This window comes from Hoplias malabaricus, chromosome 12 (genome assembly GCF_029633855.1).
Source record: "Hoplias malabaricus isolate fHopMal1 chromosome 12, fHopMal1.hap1, whole genome shotgun sequence".
Classification (NCBI taxonomy): Eukaryota; Metazoa; Chordata; class Actinopteri; order Characiformes; family Erythrinidae; genus Hoplias; species Hoplias malabaricus.
The window spans coordinates 27,027,902-27,053,754 of NC_089811.1; the positions used below are offsets into that span (position 1 = coordinate 27,027,902).

Sequence of the window (25,853 nt, forward strand, 5' to 3'; positions counted from 1 at the left end):
AATAGTGTTGATTTAACAATGGAGAATTTGCTGTGTATGGCAGATTAAACTCAGCACAGGTTTCTTTAATACACCTTTAAATAAACCCACAATCAGAGGTGAAGAACATTATCAATTGCTTCACATGCGTAATGTACAACTCTTTTTAGTTTATTCTAATTTATTCTGAATTTGAAAAACACTGATATTGAAATACAGTCCAACTCAAAGTTTGTACACTATTGTCATACAATCTTTAGTTGACTTTCTGTGTGAAAAAAGTAACACATCCTCTATGGAAGACAAATTTTAGTGTTTTATTTCTATTTATTTGCTGACTTTAACATATTGGGGAAAATAACATATAATGTCCCATAACATTGGCACAGTTTGCATGTTATTTACCCCCAATAAATTAAACTGGATTTGCATTTAAATGTGCAAAACTGTGTTTTCTGTAGAAGATGTGTACTTACTTTCAGTCAGAAAACATGTCATTTGCCCATGTGTGTCCCAACTTTTGTACATGACTTTACATCAATCAAATATGGTCCAGTGTACTGTTTAATATATACTTCTTTTACATATTCCTCCAAATAACTTGCAAATTTATTTAATTAATTTTCATTGCTTTATGTTAATTTGATTGCACATTTTGTGATTGAAGGGAGACAAGAAATGAGATTATGGAAAGAGAGCAAAAGCAGTGACTGCTTTAGTTCTAGTTCATATCTCAGCTTAGTCATTCAGTATTAATTCTACTGAATAAGCTTGCATGAACTGCATGATTACTCCACTCGCTCTGCAAGCAGAATTCTGCAACTTCAATAAGCAAGACCTCAAAAGCTCAGACTGATGGTCCAAAAACATGGAGCCAGTGCAGATACCAATCATATTTGACTAGGGTTGTAAGAGTGCAGTTACGCATATTAGCTAGGGGCTAATGTAAGCTTGGACCTAGAATGTTAGACTGGGAAAATACAAAGAATGAATTTTGTTTAAAAGCTTTTATCCTGATATATTTTTAATAATTTATTTGTATTTTGCAAATAGTTACACCCCTAGTTTGGACTAAAAGTTATTACAATTTAAAGTTTACAACTTTAACTGTTTATATTTGATTTAACAGAAAAAAGTTCCTCTGATCTTGATCCATTCTCAGGATTTTGTTAAAAAATTTAATGGTACGCTAGCTTGTGTGCAGCAGTTGATATCAAATAATAGATAGCAATGTCAATATTACATTAGAACCACACAAACTGTGCAGACTTTGCACATTTTCAGTGACCTACAGAACAGTTATTATATATCTGTGTATTTTTTGTTATTTTGCCTTTTTTATTTTGAAGAGCACAAATAGTAATCAAAAATAGTGATTAAATACCTTTTAGCTAATAAACCTGGCTATAACCTGTTTACCTCGCCTCAGAGGAAAGATCCATAAAAATATATAAGTTCACGTTAGTAATCTTGTTTGAGTTGTATGTTTTATGAGGTCTTATTGCACAATGAGAAATGCTGACCCTGTTCCTGCTGCTGGTCAAAGAATTTGGAACCAAACCTGGCTAATGTGGTTCTGATTATTCTTGGTCATGATGGACACTGAATCACTCACACTCATAAACATGGTAGCCATTTTATATGTGCATGGGTTACTACAATTTAGAGTGTACCTGTTAAAAAAAATAACAAATAAAAAAAATAATAAAAAAATGAAACAGATCAGCCCTTAGCATCTCCTCTCCTGCTTGGTCTAACAAAAAAAAATTAAGCTCTCATATCTTTGGGTCATTCATGAAGGCCCTGTCCGTATGGAGCTGCATGATTGTGTAGTTGATCATCAGCAACAAATGGAATTATTTGTGTTTACACACCGTTCACAGACTGAAAAACTATATTGTATCTGAGCTGTCCAAAGCCATATTAATTTCTACAAGCAAGCACTGCAGAAGTGAGTGATTGTGTGCATGTGTAAACAATGAAAAAGCCCTTTACTGTGGTAGAAGTTATGATTAATTCAAGAAAGCAATGGGAAAATTGAAAGCAATGGGAAAATCAGCATCTTTTCAGTACTTTTGTCATTTATGTTCTTACCGGCCACAATTCAAATTAAAACAGGAGTCATTTCAGCTGAGACCTCTGTGTCAAACGTGTTGCGCTATGATCAGGATGTCCTTAGATCATTTGGATTCTTAAAATTTAGGCTGTTTTGTCTAAACATTGATAATAACATGCACTTATAGAATATAGAAGAGAATATAATAATATATTACCAGGGGCAGAAAAGAACAAAAAACAAAACAATACAAAAAACTGAATTTGTGTTGTTTTGTGCAGGTTGAGTGGACATACAAAAGAGGGAACCTTTGTCTCATTAATGAAAGTTATTCCAAAGATCTCAGCTTGACAATCACTTTTTAACCACAAGCATTTCAACATGTGGTTAGTGACCTTTCAGGATGTTGCAAATGCAGACTGAGCTTTCAAAAGCTCCTCACCTGCTGTACCAGTGGCATCAAAATGGCAACAAATCTCTCTGCACAGTCAACTTTAGTAAGGGAGAATCAATGCACCTGGGCTTCAGCTGAGGATTTGGACATTCAATTAGGTAGATTTGAAAATTTTGACTTATTCAAACCATTTTAGAGGCTCCATAGTAATCCTTGTGATGGACAGAGCAGCATTCAATAGATAGTACTATGATTAAGAATTTGAAACAGAAACATATCATTGGACACGTATATTCAGGTGCACACGCACTCACATGCACACGCTCAGTATTTAATCTCAATACCGTTACATGAAACCCATCCATGTGTCCCATTCCTTCCTGCACAAAGACCAGTGATGAAAAGAAAACGAGAACATGAATAGATCCTGTAGTCATCTAGTGCAACAGAAATCTAAACCATAGACACAGTGTAAAAAATATGGTGCGAGAGAACTCCGCCCAAGAGTGGCCTCTTTGAACAAAGGCTGTGGTGTTGTCCCTTGTTCTTGACATTGGATTAAGTATGTCCAATTTGTCCAGTGTTTTTTAATGTGTCTTTGTTTGTTTTGCTTGGTTGACTGCTTGTCTGCGATATCCCATCCTGCACGACGAGTCCCAAAAAGCACTGCTTGCCGACCCACAGTCCATCCCACTGGACTGAGTATCAAAGTGCTTTCCTGGCTGCGATGAGCGGCCACCTCATCCCTCCTCATTTGTGGAGTTCTCCTCCAGGGAGGAGATGGTGGTGAGGTTGTGGGAGGCTGTGATTGTGGCAACAGTATGGAGCAGGACTAGGACCAGCAGGCAGAGTTTGAGCCTGCTGTTGCACAGTCTGGATGCTGCTGACGATGTCAGGGATGTCCCGTGTTGGCATGACGGGTGAGTTCTTTTGAGAGTCCCTTTGGAGCTGTTGTCTGGCTTGCTGTCCCATCGAACATCACAGCACTCTGCTTCTGAGTCTGAAGGGTTGTCCTCTAGGAGCCCTGACAGACAGTACAAGAAAGATATTAGCACACAGAATGACACTTAAACTGATTGAGCCTTGGGGTAGGCGATTTAATACAAATAAAAATGCATTAGTGTTAACACACTAAAAGAAATGAAAACAAATTTTATTCCATAAGCTTTATTGTCAGTAGACAATAGACCTGCATTTACCCCTTTGTGAAAACACACACAGACAGTGATTGGGGCAGTAAACACACACTCTGAACAGTAGGCTGCCACCTTCAGTGCCTAGGGAGCATTTAGGGTTTAGGTGCCTTGCTCATGGTCACCACAGCCACAGATCGAGGCAGGACTCAAGCATTGTTCCTTCACTCCCATACACACAGTTTTCCTGTCAGTCAAGAGGATCAAACTGATTCTGAAACATTCTGATGCCAGTCCTGCTTCATCAAACATCAGTTAAAGGGGAAACTTCATGGCCCTCTAAGCCCTCAGAGTGGGCCTAATATTTTCAATATATAATATTTTAAAAGTGAAAAGTTCTAATTTTATTTTATTTACTTGTAATTTAAAAATCATCATGTAAAAAAATAAAATCTAAGCAGTTAAATCCTTTAAACCTGCCTATTCACTTTATGTTGGAATGTGAAATCTAGTACCAAGAAAAACACAGGGTCTGTGGTTTGGACATGTTTTGTTTTGATTATAATTAAGATGACACTGAACAAAAAGAAGTCAAATGTAAACACGACCATAGCACATATTCACAGTAAAAGCCTCATCACTGAACTATGAGGGTAAAACATTCAAAAACAAAATAATCGTTTATTAATCGTAATAGTGGTAAAATGTACAAGTAATCGTGATATTGATTTGTGCTCATATTGCCCAGCACTAAGATTATGAATTCTGGCCATCAAAAGAGCAGAAGGGGTCCCAAAACTGATTTCATTAGACCTGGTTCACATCAACCACTTCAACCAGAAGGACAGGATGATTAACTTTGTGTTGAAGCAGAGGCCTGTTCAGAGAGTAGGTTGTTGAGAATCTTATAGGCTGCTGTGCCAGCTGAAATTTTTTTGGGTAAAATTAACATTATGCAACATTCCTGGTCATTTTTCTGACGCTAATGTGTTCTTGCTAATTGCTGTGTGGCTGTGGACGCGCTGTCATGATGTGAAGACTTGTTTGGTTTTGTGTGATAAGAAGATCTGACTCCCATGCATTTTATTAGGTCAGAAACACTGCCATAATAAGCTGCAGCCTCATAAGACCTGCCAATTAATGTTTGTCCCCTGTGGGGTACATGGGTCCCCAAAGGGTATTTCAAAAACTATATAAGCTAAATTACTGAAACCCATTGTGCCTTGTAGAGGACATGGCCTTTCAAATGATATATCATTTGTTGGGGTATGTCATTTTCAACAGGAGTTCTGCTTTTTCAAAATGGCTGCCATCTTGTTTGGAACAAGAAAGGCAAGCAGTTAAAATATATGCATTTATGATGCTTCTAATGTGTTTTTTTATATGTTTTATGGAGAAAAACCATTGAGCTAATTTTTAGAGCAGTTTTTTATTAAAAATGTAGAAATGTTAAACTGTCTAACAGTATAATTGTGATGTCCTCTGGTGGACATTGGTGCTTACTAAATCTAAGTGGAAAAGAGCAGGTGGTATTCTTTTCCCTAAAGAGAAAAATGCTGTGAGTATAGGACAGTTTTGGCCCATAAGTCTTCTTAATGTGGAGGGTAAGATTTTCTTTAGTGTAATAGCACAGAGACTTGCTGCTTATTTGAAAGCAAACAAGTTAATTGATACATCAGTACTAAAGGCAGGGGTTTCTGGTTTTGCAGGATGTTTGGAACATAGCAGCATGACCTGGCATCAGATTCAGACAGCTAAGAAAAAGGATAGAGATTTACATGTTGTTTGCGTAGATTTAGCTAATGCATTTGGCTCAGTGCCACATAAACCCATGTGGAAAGCTTTTGAATTCTTCTAGGTGCCAAATAAGGTTACTAGACTGGTTAAAGCATACTTTGAGGATATTCAGTTTTGCTTTAGTTTAGGGGAATTTGTTACATCAATAATTACATGCAGCAATAAGAAATAGGTATAATGGCTGGAGGCGGCACGGTGGACCTGGAGGTTGTGGGTTCGATTCCCACTCTGGGTGACTGTCTGTGAGGAGTTGGTGTGTTCTCCCCGTGTCCGCGTGTCCGCGTGTCCGCGTGGGTTTCCTCCGGGTGCTCCGGTTTCCTCCCACAGTCCAAAAACACACGTTGGTAGGTGGATTGGCGACTCAAAAAGTGTCCGTAGGTGTGAGTGTGTGAGTGAATGTGTGTGTGTGTGTCTGTGTTGCCCCCTCCAGGGTGTATTCCCTGCCTTGATGATTCCAGGTAGGCTCTGGACCCACCACGACCCTGAATTGGATAAGAGGTTACAGATAATGAATGAATGAATGAATATAATGGCTGGAGGCATTTACAATGGCAATGGGGGTAGTAAGTGGGTTGTAGGCAGGGAAAGTTTGCATGACAGTACTCGGATCCCCCCAAGTAGTGCTTACATGACATAACGATGCTAAAGACTACTGCGCCTTGCACACAGTGGTTACTGAAGAAGTTAAATGATAACCTAAGGTTGGCTTGACAGAAAGTTAATCTACGCATGTCTAGACGTCTGTTGATTGTCAAAGGAAAACTGCAAGAAAAATTTTTGATGGAAGGAGAAATGATTCCTACAGTACTGGAGAGACCAGTGAAGAGTTTAGGTAGGTGGTATAGTGCAGCACTAAATAATACAGAACAAGTTGTGGCACTAAAAACTGAACTGGTGAAGGCTACAGATAGTGCTGACAGAAGTTTGCCAGGGAAGTTTAAATTGTTGTGTCTGCAGTTTCGCTAAATGCCTTGTATTAGGTGGCCATTTACAGATTTTGATGTTTCAATCATAGAAGTAGAGAGGATGGAAAGGGTTATTAACAAGGCCATAAGGAAGTGGTAGGGGTACCGCAGTGCTTAAGTAGTATGGCATGGTATGGAAAAGAGGGGTACTGGAGTTACAGCTCACAAGATTATTCATTCATTCATTGATTATCTGTAACCACTTATCCAATTCAGGGTCGCTGGAATCATTGGGCGCAAGGCGGGAATAAACCCTGGAGGGGGCGCCAGTCCTTCACAGGGCGCTCACAAGATTAGTTGATTTTTTTTAAATGTGCAAAGTAGAGTCGTGAAATTATTTTGTCAGGATTGAAAGAGGCAGTGGTAAAAGCAGTGGCACCAATCACAAAAACATGAAGGAAGTGGAATCCAAAAGTGGCCATGCAGGTAGCCAGGAGCTCATTAGAACTAAGGGATGTGATTGGCCATGTATAAAGCGGAAGAGCAGGTCTTGGGTCAGGTGATACATGGAAAGCCTTTAGTAAGGCCACATCACCAGAGAGAAGGCAAATGATGATTTTTATTTGCGAGCAGGAGGAGGAGGAGGCATGGTGTGAAACAGTAGCATCACAGACAAAACAGGGCCAGTGGCTTCGATGGGAGAATCTAGAGAAGAGCATATTGTATCAGCTTGTAAAGTTAGTTTGTCACAGGGTTGGTATACATGGAGACATAATCAGATGCTAAGGGTTTTAGCATGATTATTGGACAACTTTGTGTGTAAGGGGAAATGTTTTCGAGAAAGTGTGCAGGGTACAAAAATTGGTAGGTGGGGTGAAGCACGAGATTGCAAATTGCTGGTGGATGTAGGAATAAAGCTGCAGGTCCCAGAGTGCATTGTGTTAACTACACTGAGGCCAGACATGGTGCTATACACTGTATTTTTGGACCATGGGAGGATATTGCAGCACCCGAAACAAACCCATGTGGACACGGGGAGAACACACCAAACTCCTCTCACACAGTCACCTGGAGTGGGGCGTTTTGGACAGGAGTTTCGGACAGGCGAGACAGAACTGAACCAAATTCTGTCTCCGTTTAATTACTGACATCCATCTACAGGTTTAGGCTGGTTCTGTAATACAGACCCTGAGCCGAAAGCACAAAATCTCTGACTTTACTTGGACAGCATAAATATTTATGTGGGCCTATTTTGGACATTGGCTGAATGACCCAAACCAGTGGACTGGTCCACAAAAAAACTGTTGTGTTACTTTTAAACGTTAAAAGTATTTGCTTGTTACATGGAAAATCAACAAATTTTTTCTGTTTTAAAAGTGTTTGTTTTAGCTATATGGCTTCGAAGTCTTGCATTTTCTGAATCACTGTGAGAAATACAAAATTATGAGAATTATATTGTGGACATCAGTTATTTCTGTTTTAAAAGTGTTTGTATTAGCTATATGGCTTCAAAGTCTTGCATTTTCTGAATCACTGTGAGAAATACAAAATTATGAGAATTATATTGTGGACAACGTATGAATGTTCAGTTTCATATTGTGAGGAGGTTTAGGATTACAGTATTTCATTAGACTGTCTTTCATTAAACAGTCTTTCATTAGACTAAATAAAGTGATTCTGATATTCTAGAGGCATTTTAATGCTGCTGTGGGGGGTGTGGAGCTCTCCACTTTGTGGATCCGTACCGCATTTACGCCAAATATGGCACCTTTTTTTAATTACACTGGGACAGTCTTTTTCCGCATGAGACGCGGATCTGTTATCCTTCTATATCTTTATTGGGCCGTTGTGCCATTGGAAGAAGGTACAAATCCGACTGGCAAGTTTGCCACAGATGTTCAGGTAGGTATGGTACTGTGCTGGCATATACTTTAGTTGATATCTGGGATCTTTTTTTATATATTTTATACGGGATTTTATATTTTATGTTAGTACTGACATAAAATATAATCATGTCAGCCATCTCTATTTCAACCAAAATGTTATACCATTTTCCACTTAGTCAACAAATATTAAATCAGATGATTGATGATTAGGCTCATTAGTTTCAATACTTTGATTAAGTCTTCAAAGCACTTTTGGCACTTTGGGTACTTGGAGCTCATATATGTCTGATTCACACATACAAGAGTGACAGACACCAACAAGCCACCACCAGGTCTATGTCACTGCGGTACTTATAGCATTATCCATTACCATGTGGTCTTTTGGGAGTCCTGACCATTGAAGAACAAAAACGTGGTGAAAAGAGGCTACCAAATTATGATACAGATGGGTACCTTCTGTAACTGTAAAATTCCAAAGTGCAGCTCTATATTATGTTTTACTGATCTGTATCGGCTTTACTGAGCTTGATCTTTAGTCCCTTCATTCATTTCCTCTGTTTTACTGGATACTCTTAAGGCCCTTGGACCAAATAATTTTTGATGTTAGTTTAAAATGAGTGAAATTGCTCTGAAATGTAATTGCCCACTTACAGCATCAGGAAAATATGTTGCTTATATTTTCTGTATCATCAATATATGTATGTGCGTGTGTGTTTGTGAGTAGCATGAAATTTCACTGCAAGAAAGAATTTGCCACTGCTCTGCAGACTTAAAATGATTACAGAGCATGACCACTCAGCCTGTATGTGAGAATCGGCTCTGCTTTCATCTCCATTCATTAGCAGCCATCCTCAGTCTGACAGGCCTAAGTGGTCATATACAATATTCTGTCCATATCAACAGGGACTCAACTCACATGGCCAGAAATAACAGCACATATCTGAACTCAGACACAGGATATTTACTCTTGTCTTAGAAAGGAACATTCCTGTTATCTTGTTACATCTCTTGTTAGTACAGGCACATCTCAATAAATTAGAATATCATCAAAATGTTTTGATTGCATTGAATGTGCTAATATTACACGTAAAAAGGCAGACAAAATCAGAGTTAGCTGCTAACTCTGGGACCCAAACTACCCATACGTTCTTTATGACCAGCAGGTGGAGGCAGAGATCAATTTTAGCATGCAAACAGGGACCCAGGTTTCTCTGCACTGCAATGCAACGCAACCAAGCATGAAAACAAACAAAGCAACAGAAACAATCACATTTCCCACCTGTGCATATAAAACTAGGGCTTCCACCATAAATGAGCTCATCATTGTCAGGCAATATGAAGGGACACCTCTGCTGGACCTCCAGGCAGTACTGCCTGCATGGGATCCTGTTGCTGCAGTGCATCTGCGTGGTCTGGAAGTACTGGGAACACAGCCAGTGTTTGTAGACAGTCTGTGCAAGAGAGAGAGAGAGAGTGAGAGAGAGAAATCCAGGTTAGCAAGGGCCCATTGCAATGGGTTACATCATTGGTACTGTGGTAATGGTCATAGCCTAATCCCTCCCACCCCTGTATCTTGGCAACCCTGACACATCCTCCCTCTCCCACATATAATGTTCCAGTTCAGCATACATACAGTATCCTCTCTTCGCTGACTATTTCCACTGTGCCAGTTTCTAAGGCCCTGTACATTATACCTACCTAATAACAATGTGTATACTTTTAAAATAAAGATTACAAAAGGGGGATTCTGAGCAACTGCACTGAAAGACCACCCTAAAACCACATTTTAAATCTGTGTAGTAAATGTTCAATGACATTCATTCATTCTTGGGCTGCATGTCCAAACCTAGGCCCACCACACTGCCCATTCAACTTTGATACCAAAGTAAAACTTTAATACCCCTCACTTTGGGCACAGAAAATGCTCCACATCATGTTTAGCAATGTTTGCTGTTAAAACCTTTCTCACTTCTTGACAAAGTAGCATGTCTTCCTCAGTTCAGATTTCAAAACCATACACACCATGCTCTGAAAAATCCTCTGTCAAAACCTTTTGCGTTCTCAAAAAGAAATGCATGATGTTACTTCAGGCTCCCTGTGAATCATCAAGCCTCGGAGACCAAAGTGTTGGAGATTTCTCTCTTTACACAGGCGGGAGTTGAAGGTTAGGCTGTCAGAGTTTAAAGCTCAGTGACGACTCACTGCTGTGAAAGGATGGCGTGGTGGAAATCACCACAGCTCGGTAAGGATGTTAAAAGAATCTCTTATATAGACAAATGCCGCTTTGTCAAAAGACGTAGTAATCAGACGAGGGGATTTGCAAACAAGCAGTGAACGGTTCAGCTCTGAACACTGTGGCCTTTATGTGCACTGATGGAGGCGTGATGGGTCTGAATCTGGCCACCCAAACAAAGGAAATACAAATATGATACTAAGAGCATTTGCTTTGACAGCTTCCTTTTAGCACAATCTGATATCTAGTCCACATTAAAAGGCTTGATGAATGAGCATTAATGCACTAATGGCACTTTGTAGCCGAAAGCCTGAGCACGTCTGGCTGGTTTTTCCAGTAGCCATCATTCACAGCTAAGCTTGTGCATTACATCATCTCCCCATGCCTATCATAACCTCTAATGGAGCTGATTCATTCCCCCTCTACTCCCTTCTCATCCTCATTCAGCACATCAGAGAAGCAAGAGATTGGTAGATAGGTATGTGAGGGGGAGCTTGGTGTATATAAACAAACACTGCTGGGTCTTGGTGGTCATAGCAGTTATCAGTAGTGGTCATGCGATAAGCTTGTTGCTACAATATTTTTCTGTCAGCAGAGAAACAGACATATCCCTAACTCTCTTCCCAAACAACTTCTGTAATTATGAGTGCAATGAATCACTGGCATGGCCTTAAGCACAGCGTCTCGCCTGACTTCACATCACACTGTTGTACATCATGTCACGTCTCCAGTGAGATGAAATATTTATGTGGCGTCACTCGTGTGGACTCTCTAAAAAGCACATTTCCTTCTCGCTCCTGCTTTCATTCTCCTGTAAGCACTTATTAGATTGTCAGGGAGCAAACCTCTCGGCAGGCGTTTGCTAATGTCTGTTCACATAATGAATCCCTCCTGAGACGTGGGGGAAAGCAGACATTAGTGGAGGATGACAGATCACACAGAAGACCAGAAACAAAGCCTCCACTCCAGGTCCTTCCAGGCTTGCCTGATTGACATTCAAGAAAACCAGATTTTCAGAAAGTCAGCCGACATCCTGTTACAGTTATCTGAGGACATCACTATGTGCTTATATCAGCAATATAGATGTGACAGAGGAAATGCTGGCCTAGGCTAATATTTATCAGATTGGGTTTATTACAGAGCTCTACCAGCGTAATCATGGTGACGTAAGATTATACAATCTGCTGCATTAAAAACAAACGTAAATAGAACAAACACACGGCGAAATCTGTCACGGCAACAAGGTCAGCACTATTTTTGTCATTACTCATTGTGCTTTTGTCTGGCTTTTGTTGAAGGGGTTAGTGAAGCAATATCAAAGAGCCTGTGTCTTGGAAAACTGATTTTTCCTTACTTTTTAAATGCAGTATGTTAGTGTTTCCAAATGTATGCTTTGTTCTCCAGGCCATATAGAATCGAAAAATCAACCTGATTTTTTTTTGATGTACAACCCCCTGACACATATAGGCATTCAGTGTACAGCCCACCTATTTACATTGAAGTTGTGTTTTAACCCAGCTTTCATAGTGAATGAGGTGCAGTGTAGTCAGGAAATCAGAACATAGCTTATTTATATATGATCGCATATATCAGCAGGCTTATAAACACCATTACAAAAAAAAAAATGATAATGATGATATGTTATACACATTTCTGCCAATACAGATACCCATGCTAGTATAATCTATAACTTTGGATTATATGTAATTGGATTAGTATTATTAGCACTTTTTTTAGTTCTTCTCTTCCAGATTATAATAAATGTCATAGTGTTGATATGTATCAAATACAGAATGCAGGGAAACAAAATACAAAGAAAACGTCAGACATGAGCTCTGTAGTGTGTGTCGCTGCACATGCTAATATACTGCACAACTAGAAACGAGAGGGAAGGCGATGTATGCTTCAAAATTCCCAAGGATATTAGAAATTCACACAAACACACATGCACACAAGGCAAGCCCTAGAGAGTGTGAGGGTGGCTGTGAAGGCATGTTGTTGGCATTTGGAGCAGGCACATGATGACATTAATCCTGAGCTCATTTGCCGTAACATAGTGTGGGCAAGTCTGCATGTATTGGGAGAGAGTGCTGGGTGATAGTAAAAGTAAGAGAGAATGAGGGAGAAAGTAATATGTTTGTAGAGAGAACGAGAGAGAAAAAGAGGAGAATGTGTCAGAGAGAGAGGTAAAGGAAGGGGTGGAGAGGGGAAAGAGAGGCTAATTCTCTCAGATCAGCTGAGGCTGGATGGGAGTGCAAACACATGGGTCCGTCAGACCGTGAATGTCACATCCTTTATCAGGACTTTTAATCTGTGCCATCATCGCTGATATTTCCCATCAACACGGCCTGCGGCAGGTCTGCTTCCTGTTTGCAGCTCTATCCTTCAGACGCATCTACCGCTGCACACTGCAGAATCTGTCACAACCTTCACTCATGACTCAAACACGTGCTGACAAGCCAGACAGACTGACTGACTGACTGACTCACACTCTCTCTCACTCTCTCTCTCGCTCGCCGGTTTGTATTTCTGCCTATTCAGGCTGTGGAACCATGCAAAATGTCTTGTATTATACCTTCACTATCAGTAAAAACACAGTTCTGAGTTGGGAGACATAGACATTTCAAAATTATATACAGTAGTGTGGTCCAAAAGTCTGCAAATGTTTATGGTTTATTGCAAAATACGTGATCATGGTGACAATGGGAATGGTATTTATTTATTTATTAAGAAAGTTCTACAATCATGCATTTGTTCATTGATTATTTTGTCCACCTAGTGTAGCCTCTTCATCCTGATCAGGGTGTGTCTGTAGCCTATCTACAGTCGCTGGGTGCAGGGCAGAGAAACACCCTGGACAAGGTCAGTCTTTCAAAGTGACGTATTTACATGAATTTTAAAGTGCTGCCTTTGTTCCATAACACCACCACAAGTCCAAACCCACCTGAGAGACACTGAAAGAACTAAATCAGTTTTTTTTCTATCAAGATCTTAACTTGTTTAATGTCAGTTTGAATAGAATCATTAAATAATACTGAATAATACTGTTAAATGTTTATTTCTCAGTTAAAAAATAACAGAAGAAACCTCAGAACAGGGAAAAGCAGCTGCAGAAATTGAATAAATGTTAAAATAACAATTTTCATGAAGAATCATGAGGGAAAAGGCTTCTAAAATGTTGTTTTATTTTGATGCAATGGCTGTCATTCTTAAATATGCTTAAACTTATCATTTATTTATTTAATTTATTTAATAGCTATTTGTGGGGTAAAACACACACACACACACACACACACACACACACACACACACAAAACCCCGCACCTACCCTTAATCTTGGTCATTAAAAAGAAATTACTTAACCTTCTAGTTTAAAAAAAAAAAAAGCAGGGTAGTTATCTACACGCCTTTAAAAACGCAGTGTGTTATTTTCATTTATTTTCTTATAAAGACAAGATATGCTGTCCTGAAAATATATGTAAGGTAACACACACACACACACACACACTGAAGACCTCTACTTAACTCTCAAATTACACTACATAATGTCACTCTTAATAGGATAGTGCATAACAAAGGATAGGCAGTGTGTATATATAGAGTGCACTCTTCGTTGTTACCATTGCGCGTGTGTGTGTAGGAGGGGACAGTATTTACTGTAGTCTGACCGCAGTACGACCTCTTTGATGCGTTCTGTAGTTGCTTGCGTTGCTCCATTTACTCCATTATTGAGGTGATGAGGGGTGCCCTCTCTAAAGTGGCAGATGAGTATAAATGCATTATCAGTGCTAAACACACAGCATGAGTGATGGCTGTATGTGCACAGAGCCCCAGCTGCACTCTGATGAAGGCCACAGCTTTACCTCAGCCATTCAAGCTTGCTTCTGTCAACTGGACAAACCTCCACTGTCTGCTGCTTATTTTAAAGGCTTTAGTAAGAGGCATCTTTCCACTCAGCAGAGCTGTCTTCAGCTGTTTATCTTCTGATTAATTACAGATGAAGCTATTGCTGGAGGGGGAAGGGTGGGGTAGCCCAAAGCCTTTCTACTTCTCTATTCATTCATCTCCTGCAGATAGGTTCTCCTTATGTCTATGGACCCCAATAGGGATAAATTAATAATGGCATATTTCATACATGTCATAATTGCTTTAGTGTTCTAGTTTTTTTTTGTTTGTTTGTTTTTTTTGTTTGTTTGTTCTTTTTTAATACTATAATACTATTTTTTTTGTAGATACAATAAAACAAAATATTAATTAAATATTTATGGTTTAAAAAGGTATCTAAATGACAATAGTGAGGTAAATACCATTAAATTGGTAACTGTAAAAATTACAAAATTACAGGACAACTGTAACTTTCAGTGGAAGTCAATGTAAAATATAAACAAAAAATTGACAAAATTGAGATGCATGTTATTCTTTTGACAGCGACTAGGTGGAATCATGTATATTTGTAGATAATTATGAAAGCTAACAGACTAATGCAACTGTATAGGGAAAAAAATGCTCATTGCATAATTTCTTAATCAACCACTCTATCCTGTCCTGGATTCGCTCCATTATCAAGTCTCCTTCTGTGAATGGTTTGGTCCACCGAGGCTGAGAGCCCGCGCTGTCATCAGACTGAGCAGTAGGTGGAGCTAGTGTGAAGCCACGATGCTTGAGTTTCACACCAGTCAGCAGTAACTCATTCATTCTGACAATGTCAATGCTGCTATTGTCCTTTCTACTGCAGGGTACACATACTCTCCCACACACACTCCAGCAAAGCTGTCAAGCAGTGCCTCCTCCATCAGCACTGCAGCCCCCCGGCCCAGCTAATCTATCGATTGGGCTACTTTAGACATCAAATTTAGCCCTGTCGCAGTCTCACAGTACTCCATGAGCCAGATACTGCGCATTTAGTCGCACATTTTTGAATTGTGCTAAAAAAGCTTCTTGTCTGTTCTGAAACCAAGATATAGCCTACATCTGGGTTTGGGGAAAACAGAGCAGGGAAATAAGGGCAAATTCAAGGACAGTCCTCAAAACAATACTTCAGAATTTTTAAATGTAATCTCCATCTGAAGCATCTGTAGCATACAGCCTCTTGCCATGAAGAAAACAATCTTTGTGGACAATGAATCATCTGCCCATTGCTGTGCATTTTAAATGAACTGGCTTTGTTCTCTTGGTAAATACAAGCTTGTCTGTGGGAATAGATTGTAGGCTACAGATGCAGCAGACAGAACTGAAGCTGAAAAACGCCTGAGAATTCCTTTAAAGAAGGCTGTGTCACTTTTTTGCTCCCAGTTTGCGGCAGGCTGAGGCGGCTGTGATGGTGTGAGCTCATTAATATGAGGAGCGGAGGGACTGCAGGAGATGGCTGAGGGGCAGTGGGAGTGAGGCTGAGACACAGTCTGACTGTGGCCTACTTCCTCAGCCCCACAGCTGCCTGCCCACAGTCCAGCAGGCCTGCCCACACCCGCCAGCCAGCACTAAAACTGCTCCTGGCCCAGCTCCGCACATGATGAATGACCACAGAGCCTCACACATACAGCAGTAATGAAATGGAGGGAAGAAGAGTAGGGCACACACATGCGCTCCTCTTTTGTAAGCAAGCTTTTCCCAGCTTCATTTACTTCTTCCTTACCGTCTTTCATTCTGTCTTTTCTTTCTTTCTTTCTCTCCCCAATCGCTCATCCTTTCATCCAGCATTTTTATTTATCTGCGCGACTGTGTTTAACGTCCTGTTTTCGACCATTAGCTAAGCTCTCCATGAGGATTGCATTATTCCATTATGAGGGGGGCTAACACTGTAATTGAGGGAGTGCCTTTCTGCAGTCGCAGAATTGGTTTTTAAAAGCCTCCATCTCTACTATGTCTCTCCCCCAGTATGCCTCAGTGTGAGACAGTGGCTCTAACCTCGAGTCGAACTTCGGAACGCCCCTCTCATCTCTTGCTCAATTCATTTCTTTCTCGTTCTGTGGCAGTGCCAGACCCTCCATTAGAACACATTAGAGGCTCAGACCAGGGGTCAAGCCCTGTAAGACAGCGAGAGGGAAAGGCCTGGTGAGTGTTTCTGTGTGTCATATGAAACAGCATAGGCATCCATGTTATATGGGGCCAATCTCTGGAAAAAAGAGGAGCGGTCAGAGACTGAGTCACTGCTGCTGAGAGCCGCAGTGAGTCAACCCTTGTGAGGATATGAAGGCTGCGGGTCATGGCTGGGGGGTTACACACATGTGGGCTAGAGTGTCCCCGGGGCATTCACCGCTGCGGGAGCGCATTAATACACACCCAGGGTCACAGGTCATGCTGCAAATTTCAGCCCTGTAGATGGCTATACACACACACACACACACACACACACACAGCCACAGTTGATTAAATCAGCAGGAGTGGAGGAAAAATGAAGCAGAGAATATCCCAATTTTTTAGTCTCAGTTAAAGACATGTAAGCTCATAAAAAACCAACAGGCTTATATGAACAGCACACTTTGGGGTGTGAAATACTTAAATGTACAGTAATCATAAGGTTAAAATCACAAAACGGTAATTGCCTAAGAGAGTACATATGCATTTAAGTTCTGAATTAGCACATGCACAAGACCTTTATCTGTGAGATCAGGCCAAACATTCCAAAACTGCTACATGAAATGCTGCAATTTATAAAAGCCCTGTGCAAACAGACTGAGCTGAGCGCACCAGTGATCCCCTGTAACACCACAAATTACCATAACCAGCCTGAATAGCAGAAATAAACAAAGCCCAGCTCAACTGGAGGCGTTACTGCACCAAAGAACACAAGCTAATTAGAATCTAGCTCAAGCAGGCGGCTCACGGTACATTTGTGCAGTGATAAACACTGAACATCTACAGCGATACAGTACACTAGTAATACACACATTAGAGATTGTCACTGAAAGGGATGGGACTTTTAAGCAGCCTTTACCAGTCTGTGGGCGTGTGACATATTCCCGCTGTTGTGAAAAGAACTACCGATATTTGCATTTAATCATTTGGAAATGACAGGAAGTTAGGTTGTTTTTGGTTTTCTTTGACATGAATGATGCTCAACTAATACATTAGTCTCACGGTTTGGATTATTTGAATTGAAATGATCACACAAACATGTTTCAATAAATTTTCTTGGCTTTGAGAATGCACCATACATGCCATCATTCTTGTTTTAAGGAAAGTGGGTGAGGTGGCTCTGTCGGAAGAGAAGAGAAAAATCTTTGAGAAAGTGAAAAAATTATATATATATAAATAAACAATGTAAGCCTGTGTTGCTGAGTCTCTTATTTGCTGTTGTTTGCAGACTTCACTAGCACTGACCTAAATTATCCATCTTATTATTGTGTACACCTAATAAACATACAATGAAAAACTACAAATATTAATATGTAGGTTGCTATTCTAAATATCTGATTATCGTGTAATACTAAGTGAATATATTGAGGGAATACATTATTTTGACATTTTAATGAAAAATATTGGTGCCCTTTTTTAAGCATTTTATGTGGTGGAAATAGACTTCCATACAATGTATATAATACTTTATCTAAACAAAAAAGTTAAAATGACTGGTTATTAATATCTTTATTGACAACACCAATGCACTATAAACATATTGGTGCATCCCTAATCAGGATCCATTTGTCTATTAATCTGAGTTTAATTCATAAAAAAACACAGAGATACAAAAACTTAGTCAGAGGCAAAGCTGGGGTCAAAAACTCTAAGGAAGACCAAAAGACACATCAGAGGTCTAAAGGGCAAAAGAAAAGCTAAGTCAAACAGGCAGGCAAACATAGTTAAGAACTAGAAAACAGAGCAAAGGCTGTTTATGCAGGATACAAAGATACTGGCAATATTTCACAAGGCAGTAGTGTGGTTAGAGGGCCTTCATAGTGGAAAGGTAATGAAGACCAAGTGAGAGCAATGACAAAGTAACTCTGAAGAGTGAGAACCCTGGTGATGCTGGGGGTTTTTGAAACTCACTAATTTAGCAAAATGCTTCAAAAGGGGCAGTGTTTAATACCAGTAACAGCATGTCTTATTGGGTTTTGAAGATGCTAAATTGTAGAGTAGATTTTCCCAACCTACTGCAAATGGCGGCCCACTTAACCCACCTCAAATCGTTAGGTGGCCCAAACGAAAATGTAGTCGCTCGTTTAAAATCTAAACAAATACAGCACTACAAGCAATGTAACCTTTTACATTACAAGAAATATTTCATTTACATTTTAATCATTTTTAATAATGTATACATTTGTTCCATTAAATGGAAACGTTTTACTGTCAATAATTATGTTTAATAGCTTTGCAGACCATCAAACAAATTATTTTATTTAGGCTAATAATTTATATAATATTTATTATAAAATGCTTGGTATTTTTTTGGGGAAATGCCCACTGGGGATCTTTTGTGGAGCTTGCAAGAATTTACTTAAAGAACTTATTTTTTTCAACAGTTAGTTGTGTTTTAATGTTTTGTTTATTTTAAGGAGTTAATTCATTCATCCATTCATTTATTTCAGGTTTGCAATGGATCTACAGCCTACCCGGAAACATTGGCCAGTCAGGAACACACCCTGGACAGGGGCCAGTCCATCATATGGCACATTCATCTTGTCACTCACACCCGCAGGCAGAATACATCAAACTCCTCATAGACAGTGACCTGAGGCAGGGTTTGAACCCACAACTCCAGGACCCTAGAGCTGCATGTGAGTGACACTACCTGTTGGTGTATAATCAGTACTCTTTTAATTCTTGATGGAGCATGCTGCATATGATGTTAAATGAAGAAGTGTTACTTATTTGTCTTATGTGCTTAAAGTTCAAGACAATGAGTGCATTAACATATACAGTGGATCATAACAATAAAGGGATTCTTTAACAGTAACTGCCCAGTAGCTGTCTCTGCAGTCAAAGCTGCAGTATGGTTACAGCGGGTTACTGAGATTAGTAACTAAACAGGAGGTGCCTTAGTGCTAAGCAACGGAAACAGACTAAACAGAGCTGTTTTACACACAGCTGTTGGCTTGGTAACCCTTGTTTCTCATCAGATCTAGATAACACTGAGAGAGAGAGAGAGAGAGAGAGAGAGAGATAGAGAGAGAGAGAGAGAGAGAGAGAGAGAGAGAGAGCAGGAATAGGACAATAGTGAATGAGTGGGGGCAGCAGTGAGAGGGAGAAGGGCTGATAGAGACTATGAAAGTGAACAGTTTGACACCCCCCACCCCCCTCCCTTGCTTCCTGTAGTCTATCTTTTAATAAAGGCTTTAATGTAGCCCGCTTGTGCCATGCAAATATCATTACCAACATGCAGAACTTTATTACACACCACGGAGCTAATTAAATATTAAAACACAGCTCAAACCAAATCAGACAAAGCCAGAACTAGCCAAGGCAAGCGTTTGGCTATGTCAAGGTCTCACACCAACAATGTTTCAAAGAACAATTAAAATTATTTAATTTATTTATTGTGAAAAAAGGTTGTTTGTTAGACCATAATTAATATAAAAGTACATGGTGTGATGGGAGTATCAGGTAATGAATTTGATCCTGATGATCCTGAAAATGTGCAGTAAACTGTACAGTAGTACTAAATTCATTTGAGTCACTTCAGCTTGGTAATGTGAGGCTTTGTTTGCATTACAAGCCTCGTTCATCAATTTTGTAATTAATTATTTATTTTAAAATGTATTTATTTATTTATTGCTCAGATTAAATTTGGCTGTGTGGATGGTTCACATTCAGAAATTTAAGTTTCCAGATGTACTTGATATTTCCTTGATCATATGTTAAATCGACAACACACTTTTGGTTTAACATTATGAAATATTTCTTAAACATTATTGGATGATTACCAAATAATAATGGCCTAACATGAGAGATGTGGAAAATGTGAAACCAACACATTCACACACAGAATATCAGATTATGAATTATAGAATATCAGAATATGCTGATTTGAATGCACATTCAATAAAATGTTAATCTCCACTCAGAATATTTTTCTTACTTTTCTGTAGAAGCTTTGAATGTTTTTTGCTGTAATTTCTTATATTTATGTAATCTGATATTCATGTGTATGAATTAGAGGTGGGCGGATCGATCCAAATATCGATAATATTGATACCAATGCTGGTATTGATCAATACTCGTGTAAAAAGATCCATACTCGAGCTTTTTTTCTCTCCTGCTGTTCTCCTGCTAAAGTCTGTGTGTGACTCAGCACAGAGCAGTGTACTCGCAAAAAAAAATGTATGTTAATTGTAAAGAAACATGAATGTCCTCCCAATCTGCGATCATTTGGTATTCACCAACATACACAAATTCTACCAAAAATCAGGTGGAAATGTTTTGGGAGTGCCCATTTTACTCATAAATTATGCACACTTTGCTTGTGTTTTTACAAACACAAAATGTTTCATGAATGAAGCCCACTATTTGTTTCAGATTAAAGTAACACAAGCCAATTTAATGAAAAGAGTTGTGATGAAAAATATTGAAATATATCAGTTATTGTTACTAATCTGGCCCTTATGCTAAACTTGGCAAAACTGTAATCATGGTGAGCTACTCCCATTTGATTGAAACCCTATGAAAGCAAGTTGTTTAGATGAAAACCAAAGCAACGTTCCTTTCAACCAATGTAAGGTGGTAATTCCAAGACTATGATTTTTAAGATAATTGAAGCTTTACAATGACGCTGATTGATGCAAGTCTCCCAATATGATGCAGGAGAGAACAGGATGTTACGGAAGCTCTTGATTGGGAATTGGTTCAACCCTGCATCTGGAATTACTTGCTAATTCAGTGCTGAATATGCAAGGTCTCAGCACAGAATGTCTCACCATCTGAGAGAATTCAGACTGAGAAGAGGAGAACTGGTCCAAAGTTCACATTTTGTAATGAGAGAATATGTAACATTGTCTGGTCAAAGGGGAGACATTGTGTGCATTATCCAGTTTGAGAAGAAGTCAACTTAGTTTGGAGGATGAAGCATTCGATTTTTTCCCCTCCCTTCAGCAGGAGTTTGCAGCTACATGGCAAGGTGAATGCTATTGTTTATCAGTACTTCCTTCTGCAACATTTGTCTTTGCCTGTGAACACCTCCCAGTCAGTAAGCATTTTGAATCAAACACAATGATCCTGGTCAGTGTTTTCTTTTCCTTTCACTTTAAGTTTACTGTTTTACTCTTCCACTCAAATAGGGACCAGTCTGGATTATATCTCTCTCAATTTCTGCTACTACTTTCTCCTGCTGCTTTTGCATTACCTGCTGTACTACATGCCAAGTATAGGCCTGTGTTTTAGCTTTAAAGCTGTAGAATGTGTGGATATGCCGGGGTGGCCGCGCTGATTGTCCAACAGGCCTGTGTCACCGCTTGCCCAAACCCACTCAATAAAGCTATAATATGTCAAGATTACAGTCAGCCCCTTGGCTTGCCTTACAATGGGAATCAATATCAGGACTGGCTTTAGAACGACAAGATAAGAGAAAAACACTGAGAGATTAGGCCCCAAGCAGAAAGGGGCCTGGCCGCCTGCTCAGAAATATAAGACCAGGCCAGCGAGAGAGTGAGAGAGAGAGAGAGAGAGAGAGAAAGATTGCTTTTACCCTAGGCAAGAGATGGAAGTCCCCACAATGCAATATACAGTATAATCACAATACTTGCCTCAATACAAGTTTATTGTCAAATATTTGCCATATGCTTAGATTTATAATGCAGTATATTATGGGTTTTGCTTTCTATTGTTTTTTGACTGCAAATGATCTGGATACTTTCTAACTGTAACTAATTCGCTTTGTTCATCTGATCTTATTTTTATAACTGAAGCAAATCAAAAATTTATATTAACCAAAGCACTAGGATTGGGCAGTATGATGGTAATACTGTATTTAAAAATATGGATGATGTTTCAAAATGAAGGTGGTGTTTATGACCTGTGTGTGGTGTGTCAAATTTGACTTGTGTTGTGTCAAATCACAGACTTGTGAAGTCACAGTCTGAAAATGAAAACACAAGATCAGTAGCCTACCGCAGTTGAGTTTAGTGCTGAGTTTGGGTTAAAAGAGAGAGGAAAGAAGTTGAAAGCAAACAAAATACTCAACTTTGTGCTTACATGTATGAGGCTTTATCCTCTGAGTATGTGTGACTGGAGCCTCACTTTATTGGAAAAATCATCTGATGTGGTGTGCTTAACCACAAGTGCCTGTTAGCCGGCCTGCTATGCTTCTAAACAGTGTAGAGCATGTCTTATTTTGCTTATTTTCTAACTTCTCTGTCCCTCCAGCAGCAGTCTGTGAAATTTGCTCTCTCAGAAACGTGTGTGGTTTACGCGATAATATTTTTCTATCCCTACAAATCCCTACCCATCCCTACAAAGCACCTTTCCAAAAATCTTTACATTTACTTATTTACAAGTTACCTTTCATGTACAAAATCAACAAGTTCACATTTTCAGGTCATGATTCAGGTTGTGATTTCGATCAATGTGTGCCTCTTTACAATGAAGCACACAAAATGAATGTGACATTATACATTATTTATCAGTGCATTGTATCATACTGTGTTTTGTATTGTCACTAAGATATAAGCTTGTGTTTAGTGTGATACCTAAACTATGTAAACTGTATGGCACATTATAACAGGACACTATGGAATAAAATTTGTACTTTTATAATGTTCATGGCTGTAAAAAAAACTGACAAGGAAAACATTAGCATGTTAATGAAATATATCCTGAAACGTGAACCCCTTTACCTTCTTCCTTCCTACCCTGCAGTATCTTGCACCACACTATGCCTCTGCCGCATGTGTTTTAATTGAACAGACAACCTCACTCTCTCTCTCTCTCTCTCTCTCTCTCTATATATATATATATATATATATATATATATATATATATAATGTATATGTTTGAATTGTAAGAGAGTCAATAGAGAAATTGCTCCATGACAGGCAGTAACTGGTGTGTGAGTATATATACAGCCTGCCATGGAGCAGTTCCTCCATTAATTCTCATATAATTCACCAAACATGCTCTCTTGTTCTTCTCTCCCTCAGCCGTTCACTTAAAACACATAAAACTGAATAGCCCTCACACAATTACATATTGAACTCCACATATACCGCAGTGGACAAAAGCCCTAGACAACACCCCACCCGCCCCCTAGTCCACCACCCCTCACCTTGGATTTATACATGGTCATTTTGTTCATGCAAGTTCTCAATGTGAACTCAGAGAGTGGCCCCATAGAGTCTGGGATTTCCCTTTATATCATGAAAATGGTTTATACATGAAAATCAATGTGGGCCTGCAATTCGAGTCTGAATGTCTAAGATGACGCACCTTTAGGCATGGTCTTCCCCTGAACTTAGTCTTAAAAATGAAGCATCCTCAGCTCCAGAGTAGTGAAACATGGGCACTATCTCCTAGAGGGTACGATAGTCCAGACTCCTCCTCTCATCTCTCAGCACAGTGCCTGCTGATTTGGGCTTCAGTAAATGTCCTCCTTCAAGTGCACTGAGCTGTCCAATTATGTTGTGTTCTACATAGGAAGATGCTGAGAGAAAAGGACAGTTGTGTTTATTAGATCTGAGGATGCGGAGTCATAATTAGTTTTAATGCCAGCCCTTTCCTCCTCCCTCTCTTTCTCTTGCTCTTGCGCTCTCTCCCTCTCCTCGACTCTGCAGTCTGTGCTGCAGCAGGCGGATGACAAATGGCCTCAAAGACAAAGACGTTACCAGTGCCTCTGGTGCAAGGTTACGCTGAACACAAATGTGCATAGATCCACACAAAGATAAAGGAAATGTGCTCACACACACTATATTGCACTGCAAACAGACACACATTCATAAATATCAAATGGCTAATGGCTAATCACACTAGCTTAACGCTCATCCTCTTCACACTGAAAAGAAGTGGACACATGGGCATTACATGAACCACTTGTTTGACGCACTCCCACATGCACACAAGTAGGTCAGATGCACCTCTGCTAGAAGTTATTTCTAATATCTAACTGGAGTTTCAGTGCTGTGCTTATATTTATGAGGAACTATAGTATGAATAGGCTTTAATTGTGCACAGTACTGTACACAGAGTAAACCTTCACATCACGTCTGACTTCTTCTGTGTGTTGCTCCTCCCATTAAAATACATTATATTTTCTTTAACCACCATATTTAGTAGTCAGTGTGTTGCTTGTTCTTTAAGCCTGTGTGTTTTGCTACAAACAAGACGAGCTGTTTAGCCACAGTTTCCCTGATCATTTGTTTGGTCTGCAAACATGTAACCGCACTCTGAGTGGTTGGTCTGATTTTCTGAAGTTTTGCAGAAAATGGGACAGGTTCATATTCAAATTCACTTTCAGCAGAGAAGGAAAAAACCTTCTTAATTTTCAGTAAAAGTCAATGTAAAAAATGTATTACAATTAATTTTGGAGCATTTCTGTTGGCCCATTTCTGTTGGTTCACACACAACGTGAAGCTGCTGTCGTCAAACGATGTATTAAACAAACAATTGACACCTGGAAACACATGGTTTATATATATATATATATAAATAAAAATATATAAAATAAAAAATGCAGATTTCCATGTGGAATTGAATACAGCAAGAATAAATATCCCAGATATCTTCAAAAACAACAAATAAAGCTGCACCAATAAAAAGCTTATCGACTTGGCATTCTAGCCAAGGCAGGGTGAGCTGATCTGACGTTACAGAGATTACGTGAACCCCATTAAAGGAACAGATAGGCTATAATCAGACATGTGGATCTTTCCCACTAAAACAACAAACGAAGCAAAGGCTACATCATCAAAGGCTATCCGAGGTGTGTGTAGCTTTGTGTGTGCGTGTATTTGTGTGTGCTATGTGAGTGGATATAGCAGAGGTGAATCAAAGCCAATGGTAAAATGTAACTCTCTTCAAAGCACAGCTACTGGAACATGCTGTTTAATTAAAACGCCATTTAAGCAAAGCAGACCAGTCATTCCACACCCTCTGCTTTGGCTGGAATAGGATCCTCAAACATTGATATTCCATAAAGAGTGTGGCACAGGCTAATGCACATTCAGTATGAAGGAAGGCAGACAGTTCAGTAAATACACAGCTTTAACCATGCATATATTCACATGTTCCACCTGTCAGCAAATTCTAGAAATAGACCACAACCACACCTCACAACAGGCCTCCTGATAACTCCAAGGCAGAGCAGGAAAGTGAGTGCAGGCGAGAATGGGGGAGGGTGAGAGTAAGTGATAGGAGGCAGACATATTTACATAGCTTATTGTTGGCTTAAGCTAGTGAGGTTCCATAAAACATACTGAACACAAGCACTCAATTACGTGAGTAAACAGCACGACAGTGATGATACACATTCAAGCCTTGTAATAAATCTCTAAAATGAAGCCTAATGTTTCGCCGTGTAAGTATGTCATCTGTATTCCACCAAATATGTC

The 25,853-nt window shown here is 39.4% G+C and overlaps 1 protein-coding gene across 1 annotated transcript in view; it reads right to left on the minus strand.

Annotated features, from left to right (window-relative positions):
- Positions 1–1,348: 1,348 nt before the first annotated feature.
- The window catches only part of LOC136664065 (NALCN channel auxiliary factor 1), a 114,728-nt gene continuing 90,223 nt past the window's right edge, over positions 1,349–25,853 (minus strand). The window contains exons 2-3 of the mRNA XM_066641098.1: positions 9,430–9,601; positions 1,349–3,453 (exon numbers count right to left, since the gene is read on the minus strand). Of these exons, the coding sequence (XP_066497195.1) occupies positions 3,170–3,453; positions 9,430–9,601 (456 nt within the window). The 3' untranslated portion in view covers positions 1,349–3,169. The remainder of the gene's footprint in view (positions 3,454–9,429; positions 9,602–25,853) is intronic.